This window comes from Narcine bancroftii, chromosome 7 (assembly GCF_036971445.1).
Source record: "Narcine bancroftii isolate sNarBan1 chromosome 7, sNarBan1.hap1, whole genome shotgun sequence".
NCBI classification, from domain to species: domain Eukaryota; kingdom Metazoa; phylum Chordata; class Chondrichthyes; order Torpediniformes; family Narcinidae; genus Narcine; species Narcine bancroftii.
Window position 1 is genome coordinate 210,986,160 of NC_091475.1, and position 13,052 is coordinate 210,999,211.

The window sequence follows — 13,052 nt, forward strand, 5'->3', positions numbered from 1 at the left end:
AGAGGAGGGTACTTGAATCAGTGCGGACTAGAAGGGCCAAATTGGCCTGTTTCCGTGCTGTAATTGTTATATGGTTATATGTTATATCTGGAATTTAATGCAGACAAGTGTGAGGTGTTGCATTTTGGAAGGATAAACCAAGAAAGGACATACACGGGTGAATGGTCGGGCACTGAGGAGCGCGGTAGAACAGAGGGATCTGGGAATACAGATTCATAATTCCCTGAAAGTGGCATCACATTTAGATAGGGTTGTAAAGAGAGCTTTTGGCATCTTGGCCTTCATAAATCAAAGTATTGAATCTAGGAGTTAGGATGTTATGGTAAAGTTGTATAAGACATTGGTGAAGCCAAATTTGGAGGATTGTGTGCTGTTTTGGTCACCAAACTACAGGAAAGATATCAATAAGATAGAAAGATTTCAGAGATTTACTAGGATGTTGCCGGGACTTCAGGAACTGAGATACAGGGAAAAGTTCAACAGGTTAGGACTTTATTCCCTGGAGCGTAGAAGAATGAGGGGAGATTTGATAGAGGTTTACAAAATGATGAGGGGGGACAGACAGAGTAAATGTAGACAGGCTTTTTCCACTGAGGAGAGTTGAGATACAAACCAGAGGTCATAGGGTAAGGGTGAAAGGGGAAAAGTTTAGGGGGAACATAAGGAGGAACCTTCACACAGAGAGTGGTGGGGGTGTGAAACAAGCTGCCAGCTGAAGTGGTGAATGTGGGCTCAATGTTAACATTTAAGAAGAATTTGGACAGGGACATGGATGGGAGGGGTATGGAGGGCTACCGACTGGGTGCAGGTCTGTGGGTCTGGGCAAGAAAAAATGGTTTAGCCCAGACGAGAAGGGCTGAGGATCACTGTTTCTGTGTGGTAATGTTCTGTGGATCTATCCCTATTGGGAGGTCCCAACAGCCCTGTCAGTCTGAGAAATCCTTGTTAGGTTTTGAAAAGAAATGGAGAAAATGGAGGAAAAGAAAAGGTGAGCTTGTCTTTCTCTGTTACTGTAAGGGGCACCAAGCAACACTAAGGAGACTCTTTATCTGCCTTACAACACTCTGAAGGCAATATTACATGTTCTGGACCATTACATGACCATAAAGGTATCTTGAAATCAGCCTTGATGGAAGGATGGGGTGGACTCAATGGGCTGAATTCCGCTCCTATGTCTTATGGTCTAAGCAAGGAGGTTGATCCACTGCGTCACACAAAAACGCGGGAGAAATAGCATTGATAGGAAGTAAAGGGTAACCAACATTTCTGGCCTGGGCCCTTTGTCAAGGTGTGAGCAAAAAGCAGGCAGACACCACTGGCACATGAGTCTAGACCTCATGGAGAGAGCCACAGGATCCAAGGGTCTAGATTTAGGATGGAGATGAGGAGGAACTGCTTCTCCCTGAGAGTGGCGAATCTGTGGAATTCAGTAGATCCCGCATCATTAAATGGATTTAAGGCACAGATGGATAGATTTTTGAATAGTAGAGGTTATAGGGAGCAGGGCGGGTAAGTGGACTGAATGGCGGAGCAGGCTAGTGTTAGGTCTGCTTTGTTCATGAATGAGTGAGTCAAACACCAGGCTGAGTCGAAATCAGGGTTCTTTGTTCTTTATTACCGGATTGTAACACTTGCAACTAACCATGTTAGTCGGAGAATGCATTCTGCCGTTATCAGCAAAATGATGATTTTTTATACCCTTGGATACGTGCTTAGAACATCATCATATCATTACTTGTCCAATGACTAAAACTGTTGCTATCCTTTCCCTGCTAGCTTCCTGCCTCTCAATCCATCAATGTCTCTCTTATCTTGTAAGTACAAGGATGCATTCACATCTTGTTACAGCCCTGAACAGGGTAACTCCTTACACATTCCCATCTCATGATGTTTTACCTTACACAGGACAGGCCGAATGGCCAGTCTCTGCTCCTGTTTATGATGCTCATAAATATCCTGCATAGAACTCTGCATAGCACCGGTCTTCTTATGTAGGGAAACTTGCATTGGATACAGTGGAAAGCTTAGTTCTGCATGCTATCCAGGAGCCCCAGAAGAAGTCGCCACACTTGAGCACCATTTTGGATCCACAAAAAAAGTGAATTGAAAATGGTGACAGATTAATGTTGTTTTATGTTGGACTGGTTGGGATGATATCCACCAAAGGAATCATGTGGCAAACAAGTCACAAAATATGTTGCTTTGCGGCAGTCATAGAACCACACACACATCTGTCACAACTCTACCTCGTTGGCCTGAAGATATCACCTAACAATCCCCCAACACACCTGCAGAAGGGCCCAGTGTTCACACGGTATTCACATGGAGGGAACTCCTTGGAAACCTCCCAAAGGTTCCTAAGATTCAGTCAGAGACGGTGACTTGTGAGAGTCGGGGACGATGAATAGTTGGAATATGGGGTGTGTGTGTGTGTGTGGTTGTGTGATTGTCTATGTGTGTGTATGTGATTGTGGGTGGGTGATTGTGTGTGTATTTGCATGTGTGAGATTGTAGCCCCTTTACAACTGGGGCCCTGTCCCAGGAATTAACAGGGAATTTACTGGGACAGCGATAATGGAAAAGGAACATTGTCCGAATGATGCCACTTCAAGCCGTGGATTAACCACCTCGACCCCTACCCGTATCCCCGGCGCGTGCTGGCACCAGCATGCTGCTAAAACCAGTGGAATAGGGATAGCAGAAAGTCACCCATTTCTAGTTGAAGGTTGAACACTGTGATCCCCGGGGCTGGGTTGGGTTTAGTGAAAACCAATCACTGTCCCAGTTAAAGGTGGCCCAGTAGAAACGGCACAAAGGGCTTCCTATCCCTGGACCCCGCATGACCCATGAAACTGGGATGGAAAAGGGGCTTGATTGTGTACATCAGGGGTGCAGTGCTCATTTTTTTAAATGCCAGAGCTCACCAGAAACGGTAACGAGGAGGTGCCTGGAGCGGCCCCCGAAGGTGCCAGAGTGGCGCTCCAGGGAGCATGAGTGACAGTGAGAGTGTATATATAGGCATGTGTGTGACTCTGTGTGTGAGACGGTGAGTGTGGTTATCTTTATGACTGTGTATGTGTGAAACTGCGTTTCACGAGCTCGAGCATTACAGATCCGTATATTTGATCGCATGTGTCCATGTTCACTGCATGCATCTGCATGTGGATCTGTGCATTTATGTGCCTCAGTGTGTCTGTTGGTGTCTAAGCGTGTGTGCACATGCACACCTGCACTTGCTTGTGTACACACATGTGTCCAAGCTTGTGTGTGCGTACGTGTGTGTGTGCCCGCGTACACAGGAGTGCAAATGCATGTGTGCTGTGCAGTGCTACACACTGCAACATTCAAACTGAGAGACACTTCACTCCATCGAGGACGTCTACAAGAGTCGGGGTCTCAAGAAAGCAGCCTCTATCCTCAAGGCCCCCACCACTACCCAGGCCACAGTGTTCCCACCGGGAAGGAGGTCCAGGAGCCTGAAGACGAGCACCCAACGGCACAAGGGAGGCCTCTTCCCCTCTGCCGTCAATTCCCGAACGGCCACAAACATGACCTCACTTTGTCTTCTTTTGCACTAATATTTTTTTTTAATCTTGTATTTATGGAATTGTAATTTATAGCAAGTTTACATCTTTAATGCACCACATTGTTGCTGCAAAACAACAGATCTCCTGACACATGTTCATGACAATAAATCCTGATTCTGACAGTTATTTACAGAGAACCCATACAGCAAAGCTCAGGGACATTCAGTTCAATCAATTGTATTCCACTCAAAGTCCACGTGAAATCATTTTGCCATCAGGAATTCAATCAACCATTAAAAATAAATCAATTTTCTGTTGCCATGGAGGCTGAGCTCCCCTGAGGTTCTAATCACATGATCTTCCTCTAATATCTGCCCAACCTCCCCCTCCCACTCTCCCACCATTAGATGCCAACACAGTCATCCTCAAAACAACCTGCCCCTTCTGACTGATCATTGGATGCCAGCACATCCATCCACACAATATCCCCCCCCCCCCCCCCACCACCATTGTATAGCAATATGTCAGTCCCTGCAACGACCCACTCCCTTGCCTTATTGCAAGAAGAAAAGGGTTAGTTATCTGAATGGTTCATGGTCTTTTCTCTTTGGAGCGACGGAGAATGAGGTGGACAAGATGATGAGAGGTACTGGCTGTGTGGACGGCCAGAGGCTTTTTTCCAGGGGCTGAAATGCCTCACACAAGGGGGCATAGTTTTAAGGTGCTTGGGAGTTAAGTAAAGGGGGCAGTGCAGTTAGCGCAATGCCGTTACAGCGCCAGCGATCGGGACCCGGGGTTTGAATCTCGCACTGTCTGTATGTTCTCCCTGTGTCTGTGTGGAGTTTCCTGGGGGTGGGGGGGCTCCAGTTTCATCCCACCATTTGAAAAAAAATATAGGTCAATTGGGGTAATTGGGTAGCACAGGGCTTGTAGGCTGAAAGGGCCTGTTGCTGTGCAGTATATCTAAATTTAATTTAAATTTAATTCTTTGCACATGGCAACGGCGGTGGAGACAGGGACCATAGGGTTATTTACTGAGTCTATTAGATAGGGCCACAGAACTGAGAAAAACGGAGGGTCATGCAGTCGGGAAATTGAAGGCTGGTGTTTGGGTTAGCACGAGGCGACACAGTTGGTGGAGCAGTTAGTGTAACACTGTTACAGCGCTAGAGATCGGGACCGGGGTTTGAATCCCGCGCTGTCAGTAAGGAGTTTGTACGTTGTCCCCATGTCTGCATGGGGTTTCCTCCGGGGACTCTGGTTTCTTCCCACCCTTTGAAACGTACCAGGGGGTTATAGGTTAGTGGAGTGTAAATGGACAGCATGAGCTCGTGGACCAAAATATTATCGTGCTGTGTGTCTAAATTTATTTTAAAAATTATAATTGAAAAAGACTGCGGTCCTGAACTGTGTTGTAGAATCTTGACTGTTAAAAATCCCAAAATATCCCACCAGGTATTTTCTTATTTTCTCTCAGTGAGTTTTCACCCAGTCCTTCACTCCCAGAGTTCAGACCATCTCATGGGGACTCCAGGGAAGGTTGGGCGACAATCTGGGATCCGATTCCCAGCTGCGATGATCCAGTGCTGATTCCCCAGAACAAGGGGAGGAAACGTGAAACGTCTGGGAGGGAAGATAAGCTCTACACATCTCTGGTGAGACCACACTTAGGATATTGTGTTCAGTTCTGGTCACCTCATTATAGGAAGGATGTGGAATCTCTGGAGAGGAGGCAGAGGAGATTCACCAGGACGTTGCCTGGAGTGGAGACTGTGTCTATGAGGCCAGGTTAGCAGAGCTGGGACTTTTTGGAGTGTAGAAGGATGAGCGGAGACTTGATAGAGGTCGACAAGATTCTGAGAGGTAGAGATAAGGTGTTTCCCAGGGCAGGATCAGCAAACACCAGAGGACATGTGTACGAAGTGAAGGGAGGGAAGTTTAGGGGAGACATCAGGGGTAGGTTTATTTACAGAGAGCTGTGGGGGCCTGGAATGCCTTGCCAGGGATGGTGCTAGAGGCTGGAACATGGGGGGGGGGGGCATTTAAGAGACTCTTGGACATGTGGATGAAAGAAAAACAGAGGGTTATGAGGTTGGAAGGGTTTAGTTTTTTTAATTTGGTAGGTATCTATGGGTCGGCACAACATTGTGGGCCGAAGGGCCTGTATGTGTTGTCGTGTTCTATGATAAGATATGGGGGAGGGGGACATCTTCACTGAAAGAATCAGGGAGGAGGTGAGAAACTCATTTCTAAAGGTGGAGAACCTGGGGAAACTGAAGAAGAAACATTGCGGGCGCTGGAAGAGTAAGGCACTCCACCTCTGTAGAGTGGGAGTCACCTGCAGAACAGAGAGTTTGGATATGGGTCACTGACCAAGTGTCTGCCGCTGGGACTGAGGACTGGAGTATGGGGGTGACCTGGAGAGCTGAGGACCAGGGCTAAGGAACGGGAGTGACCTCCAGTCGCGCAGTCCAAGGGCTGAGGAATGGGTGGCCTCGGGAGCTACGGGCCGAGGCTGGAGTGGATGAGACCCAAGGTCCATCCGATACAACTAGATCAATAGCTGCATTTGTGTAACACCACTTTTTCCTCTGGCAACTGGCAATATTTGAATCTATTAAATACACCAAGTCACTGGAGGAACTCAGCTGGTCACCCAGGCCCATCAGAGGTAAAGAAATATAACCGATGCACCGGACCTGAGGCCTTCTTCAAGGCAGGTAAGCGCCTGAGTGAACAGGCTGGAGGAGGAGGGGAGAAAGGGCATACAGACCAACAAACAGTTGCCCCTTTAAAACTGCAGCCCCTGGGTAGCCCTCCTGGGACCTGGGTTCGATTATTGGAGCCAAGGTGCTGGAAGCACCTTTTAACCTGCAGGGGGATCGACCCATTAACCCGCCAACCCAGGGATTTAAGGGGGGATCCCGCCCCCGCCCCCTGCGCGATGACACGTCGCGCACTCGCCAGAAGTACTGCCAGATGTTCGGGTGCTGGCTGCCCAGTGACCCACACACACATGCGCAGACGTCACCGGATTAAGCAGGTCAGCCATTTTCCTGTTCAAATCGCCCGTGGATGCGACCTGGGTAAATTTATCTGGGTTCCCCGGCTCCCTCTGAGGTAAGTCAAGGACCTGGTTGGATTCTAACAGGGTTGACCGGGTCAAACCCTTTCTAACTGCTGCGTAACTGGGAAAATTGCCCGGCTAACCCCATTTTACACAGCAGTTTGAAAGGGCCTTTCCTCTCCTGTCCTCCCATCCTTATCCAACTCTTTGTCTGTTGGTCTGTACGTCTACCCCTGCCCTTTCCCCACACCTCCCCCAGCCTTCATTTAGACGCCTGCCTGCATTTTTAGCTCACACCTTGAAGAAGGGGCTCAGGCCCAAAATGGCATTTTCTATCTTTACCTCCTGTGAACGTTGTGAGACCAGCTGGGTTCCTCCAGTGTTTCTGGGGGTGTCCTACAATCCCAGCATCTGCAGACCTTCGTGCTTCTCAACAAGTGCCAGAGGTAGGTCATAAATATTCACAGTTGCACCATCTCTGACATTAAACTCATTATCCTTCCCGCAGCAGACTGGAAATGATTTGGAGATTAGGATCTGACATGGACGGAAGGGAACATTGGTGCTTCAGGTTTTTGGCCGCGGGCCCAATTGGAGCACTTTGTCATCGCCTCAATAAGCGGGTCAATGTGAATGAATGGTGATGCTGAACTCACTACTTGCCCTCTTGCTTGTTGAACGCACAGCCCAAGGCCACGACCTGGCCCGTGGCCCTGCAGACCACAGGAACGCACAGCATGGACTTCACGTCGAATCCCAGGATAGAGTTCAGCTTCTGATGTTGTTTCTGAAACATGACACGGGGAGAAGCCGTGAGAATGGGAGAGGCAGCGGCATGCGCCAGGCAACTGGGGCAGCACGATGAGCAAGGCAGTGCTGCACTGTCTGTGTGGGGTTTGCACACCTTCCCCGTGGCCGTGGTGTCCCCACCCGTGCTCCCCAAGGCCGCGTGGGATGGCAGGTTAATTGGCTGACTCGGGTTTGAATCTGATGCTGTCTGTGTGGAGTTTGCATGTTTTCCCTGTGAGTGCGCTACACCCTCCCACACACATGCGGGGTGGCGAGTTAATCGGCTGACCCGGGTTCAAATCTGACACTGTCTGTGGAGAGTTTGTACGTCCTCCCCGGGACACAGATGGGTATCCTCTGGGTGTACTGGTTCTCTCCCACCTTCTGAAGATGGAGGAGTTTGTAGGTTAATTGGGTGTAATTGGGCAGCGTGGGCCAGAAGGCCTTCGAACTGAGCTGGATGTCTAAATGGAGGTCAGGCAACGCTCATAGAAGGCGAAGGTTCAGGCCATTGTACCACCCCCACCTCCACGTCTGCCCATGCACCCGCCACTCTCTGTGTAAAAAATGTACCTCTCACATCTCCTCCGCTCACCTTAAACAGGTATTGGCTATGGCTGCCCTGGGACAAAAGGTGCTGGCATCCAGCCTATCTAAGCTCTTCATACCCTCACACACCTCTATTGTCACCACCTATCCTCTGTTTCTTCGAAGAATTTAATTTACATGATTGGAGTTGGTGTATCTTGTGCACCAGTCTGGCTGCAGCAAGTAGGAATTTCAGTGGATCTGTATAGTGTACTTCTGTACGTGACAATAAACTCTCAACTCATCTCAACTGTGAAGGGAGTAGCGTAATCATGTCAAATAGTGCCGGGTGTTGGCAGAAAGAACATGGAACAGTACAGGCCCTTCAGCCTGCAATGCTCTGCCAACCTAAGTAAACCTACCCCATCACAATCTAACCCAGTGGTTCTCAATCTTTTTCCACTTTCATCCCACTTTAAGTAATCCTTCTGCCATAGGTGCTCTGTGATTAGTAAGGGGTTGCTTAAGGTGGGATATGGGTGGAAAGAAAAAGTTTGAAAACCACTGTTTTAATCGTCCCTCATTGACTCATTATGTTCATGGTTTCAGAACTCCAAAGGAAATGACCCGATGACAATTTTTCTCAAGCAAAATATTTCAGTAACAGTTGGGTCTAGAGCAATGATTCTCACCCTTCCCTCCCCACCCACATCCCACCTTAAGCAACCCCTTACTAATCACAGAGCACCGATGGCACAGGGATTACTTAAAGTGGGTTGTGACTGGGAAGGGAAGGTTGAGAACCACTGATCTAACCCTTCCTTCCCTCGCACCCACAACCCTCTCTTTTTATTGCATCCATGTGTTTAAGTGTCTTTTAAATGTCCCCTCTTGTACCAGCCTCCACCACCAACCCCAGCAATGCATTCCAGGCACCCACCACTCTCTCTGTAAAAGACTTGACCCTGGCATCTCCCCTGAAAGTTCCACCCCTCACCTTGAACACGTGTCCGCTGGTGTTTGCTATTCCTTCCCTGGGAAACAGGTGCTGGCTGTCCACCCTATCCTCGTAATCTTGCAGACCTCTATTAAGTCACTGCTCTTCCTTCTTCGTACCAAAGAGAAAAACCCCAGCTCTGCTGCCTTGCCCCATAAGTCACCTTCTCCATTCTTAATTGAGGAAAGTTTTTTTTCCCCTGGACAGAGGGTGGGTGGGTGGGTGCCTGGAATGGTGGTGGTGGAGGCTGGAATAATAGGACTCTTGGATAGACACATGGATGCAAGAAAAATAGAGGGTTCTGGGGGGTGGGGTGAGGTAACGAAGGTTTAGATTCCTGAGTCAGTTTAGAGAGGTCTGCACAACATTGTGGACCCAAGGGCCTTTACTGTGCTGAAGTCAAGTGAACTTTATTTATCATTTATACCATCCTCGCACGGGAAGGATGAGATAGCATTTCTCCAGGACCACAGAACATATTTACATAGATATAAGTTTGGAAAGCAGTGAACAGATTAAAATATTAATGTATTAAGACGTATACACAATGCACATCTGCTGCTGGGAACCTGATGGCTTTGCGGGGGGTGGGAGATAAAGCCGTTTCCAACTCTGGATTCAAGAGCCTGAGTGCTATGGTACCTCCTACCAGATGGCAGAAGGGAGAACAGTTTATGTGCGGGGTGTGTGGAGTCCTCCACTATGTTTATTGCCTTTCGCCTGCATCGAGTGTTGTAGACGTCCTTCAGGGTAGAAAGTGAGCCCCAGCGATCGTTTCCACTGACTTCACTATCCTCTGCAGGGTCTTGCGGTCCCGGGAGGTTCAGCTTCCAAACCAGGCGGTGATGCAGTTACACAGGATGCTCTCGATATATTCTCTGTCTAATGTAGTGAGGATTGGGGGGGGGGGGGGGGGGAAGGAGATGGACTTTCCTCAGCCTTCACAGGAAGTAGAGACGCTGCTGGGCTTTCTGTATTGAACTGGGAATTCACTACTGGTGCGATGCTCTAAGGACTGGCTCCACTCCCGACTCCATCCCCACGTAACCTGATATAAACCCTGGATCCCCACCAAAACCCCAGTTCAGTCCAAACACCATGTGTGCCATTCTTACTGAATAAAAGCGTGTTGTACTCTCTCTGGCCTTGAGTACTCTCAGTCAACCTACATTTTCTTGGCTATGGAGCTGGGGTTAAGGGACCAGGTGAGATTCTCTGCCAGCTGCACTCCAAGGAACTTGATACTCTTGACGACTTCAATAGTGGAGCCATCAATGGTCAGCGGAGCGTGGCCCTCCCGGGCCCTCCTGCAGGTTGTTGGCCCTGCACCAGTCCGCTAGCAACTGCACCTCATCTCTGTACAGTGACTTCTCTGACAAGGCCCACCACTGTCGTGTCGTCAGCAAACTTGATGATGTGGCTTGAGCTGTGTTTGGCTGCTCCATCATGGGTGAGCAGAGTGAACAGCAGTGGACTGAACACGCATCCCTGCCTGATAGTCTTTGAGGTGCCGTTTCCGTTCCGGACAGTGGACGCAGTTCTACATCATGGGTCTCAGTCCAGGAACTCCCACTAGAAACACCAGAGAGACGGCAGCTGTTCAAGATGGCAGCTCACCCCGCCCTTTCCCCAACCTTGTCAAGGGGGGGGGGTCATTGGCAATGGACACTAAGTGCCAGCCTGGCCAAACTCCAAGAATGAACACATTTTCACAATGGCTGCAGGCACATGCAGAAGGCACATCAGCACCTCCACTTCCTCAGAAGTTTGGTAGGGCAGGTCGTGGACACAACCCAGGACATCACAAGCAAAACTCTCCCCACCATTGAGAACATCTACAGGGAACATCGGAGAGCATCAGCAATCATCGAGGACCCATACCACCCAGCACATGCTCTGTTCTCGCTGCTGCCATCAGGAAAGAGGTATCGGGGCCCAAGACTCGCACCAGCAGGCTCAGGAACAGCTGCTCCCCCTCCACCATCAGACTCCTCAATGACAAACTCAATCAGGGGTTCTGACTTGGCTCATTATTTATAGCAAAGTTTTTTTTTCTGTATTTGCACAGTTTATATTTCTCTCGTTTGCAGACGTATCTTTGTTTTAGTACATTTTACCCTACCAATAAGAAGAAATTTTGCCTGGCCCACAAGGGAAAGAATTTCAGTGTTGCATGTGATGTATGTACTCTGACAGTAAATCTGAACTTTGAGGCTGTGGGTGGCAGGAACGCTGATGGATACTCACCGCGCTGATGTCACCCAGAGTCAGCGCCTTATTGTTTCCCTCTGACTGCTCCAGATGTGCAAACGACAGCTGTCAATCGAGAGAGAGGCAGTGTTAAATCATGAGGAGGCAGTGTCCCTCGCCCGCTGCTCTGCCAGCTCCCTCTCCTCGCTAACAATCGGCAGCAGAGCGACACGACTGGCCTGAGAGCTGGGTTCAGTCAGATAGTACGTAAAAATGGCAGCATACACACATGCGGCATTACATGAGAAATAGGAGCAGGAGAGTCGGCCATCCAGCCCATCGAGCCTGTTCTGCCATTCAATGGCTGATCTGCCGATGGGCTCATCTCCACCGACCTGCCTTTTCCCCATATCCCTTTATTCCCATACTGTATAGAAATCTATCCAATCTCATCTTAAATCATATTTACTGAGGTCTCCTCCACTGCTTCAATGGGCAGCAAATTACACAGATTCACCCCACTCTGGGAAAAGCAGTTCCTCCTCATCTCTGTCCTACTCTCCTTGGGGCAATGTCCCCTAGTTTTGGTCTCTCCCCCACCTTTGGAAACAACTTACCTACCTCAATCTTATCTCTGCCTTTTATAATTTCATACGTTTCTATAAATTCCAGCAAGAACAGCCCGTATGCAGTTCAATCTCTCCTCATAGGCTGGTCCTCTCATCCCTGGAATCAACCTGGTGAACCTCCTCTGCACCGCCTCCAAAGCTAGTCCATCCCTCCTCCAGTAAGGGGACCAGCAGTTCTCCAGTGACCACCCACACTAAAAATATAGTATAAATAGGGAGATAAAACGCAACCTGAAATATTGACCCATCCTTTTATATTGATAAAGTAATTAGCTCAATGCTATAACAGCCCTATTGACCCAGGTTCGAATCCCGTGCTGTCTGTGAGGAATTTGTATGTGTCTCCTCATGTCTGGATGGGCTTCCTGTAGCAGCTCTGGTTTAAAACGTACCGGGGGGGGGGGGGGGGGGGGGGATTAGGTTAATTGGGTGTAGATGGGCATCAGGGGCTCATGGGCCGGAAGGGCCTGATACCGAGCTGTATCTTCAAATTAAATAACTAAAAATCATTTTTTGTTCTCTTGTGGGATAATTTAACACCATAACAAGACCAGAGGAGCAGTATTAGGCCATTTGGCCCATCGAGTCTGCTCTGCCTATCGAAACATGGCTGATTTCAACCCCATTCTCCCGCCTTCTTGGCATAACCTTTGACGCCCTCACTATCAAGAACCTGTTGATCTTATAAATTTAGTTTATATTTAGTGTCCATTCGCATGTTTTACATACGTGGGTAGGTGGAGCAAGAAGGATTGGTGTGGGGTTGTGAAAATTGTACTTAAGTCTTCCTAACAAGATGAGGACCCATGAAATGATACCAGCATGGGTAGAGCGTTGGCAGGAAACAGGGGGTAGGTGTAAAGGAATCTGAGTGGAATACGAAAATCCGCGATTGTTGTCAAAGCAGAGATGCTGGAGGAACCCAGCCGGTCTCATGATGAAAAGTCACAGTGTGACCGTCCCTCAGTAGTGCCACTCCTTCAGTAGCACCGACAGACTGGATTTTGCTTCAAGCATGGGGGTGCTCCCAGATACTGTCACCAGAGTGAGTGGAGCCCACTTGCTTCCCTCAATCTGCTGAACCAAGGTTTTGAGAAACACATAGAACAGAGAACACTTCAACATGGTACAGGCCCTCTATGTTGTGATGACCTAAATATTCCTTAAAAAATGTACAAAACCCTCCCTACCCCATAACCATCTATTTTTCTTCCATCCATGTGTCTGTCTAAAGAGTCTCTTAAACACCCCTATTGTTCCAGCCTCCACCACCATCCCTAGCAAGGCATTCCAGCCCACCCGCTACTTTCTGTGTAAAAAACTTA

At 48.7% G+C, this 13,052-nt stretch overlaps 1 protein-coding gene across 6 annotated transcripts in view; it reads right to left on the minus strand.

Moving 5' to 3' along the window:
• Positions 1-13,052, minus strand: part of LOC138739666 (cGMP-dependent 3',5'-cyclic phosphodiesterase) — a 284,647-nt gene that overhangs the window by 82,189 nt on the left and 189,406 nt on the right. For all 6 annotated transcript variants that reach the window (XM_069892183.1, XM_069892180.1, XM_069892182.1 and 3 more), the window contains 2 exons: positions 11,156-11,224; positions 7,251-7,381 (listed from right to left, as the gene is read on the minus strand). In XM_069892183.1, the coding sequence (XP_069748284.1) occupies positions 7,251-7,381; positions 11,156-11,224 (200 nt within the window). The remainder of the gene's footprint in view (positions 1-7,250; positions 7,382-11,155; positions 11,225-13,052) is intronic.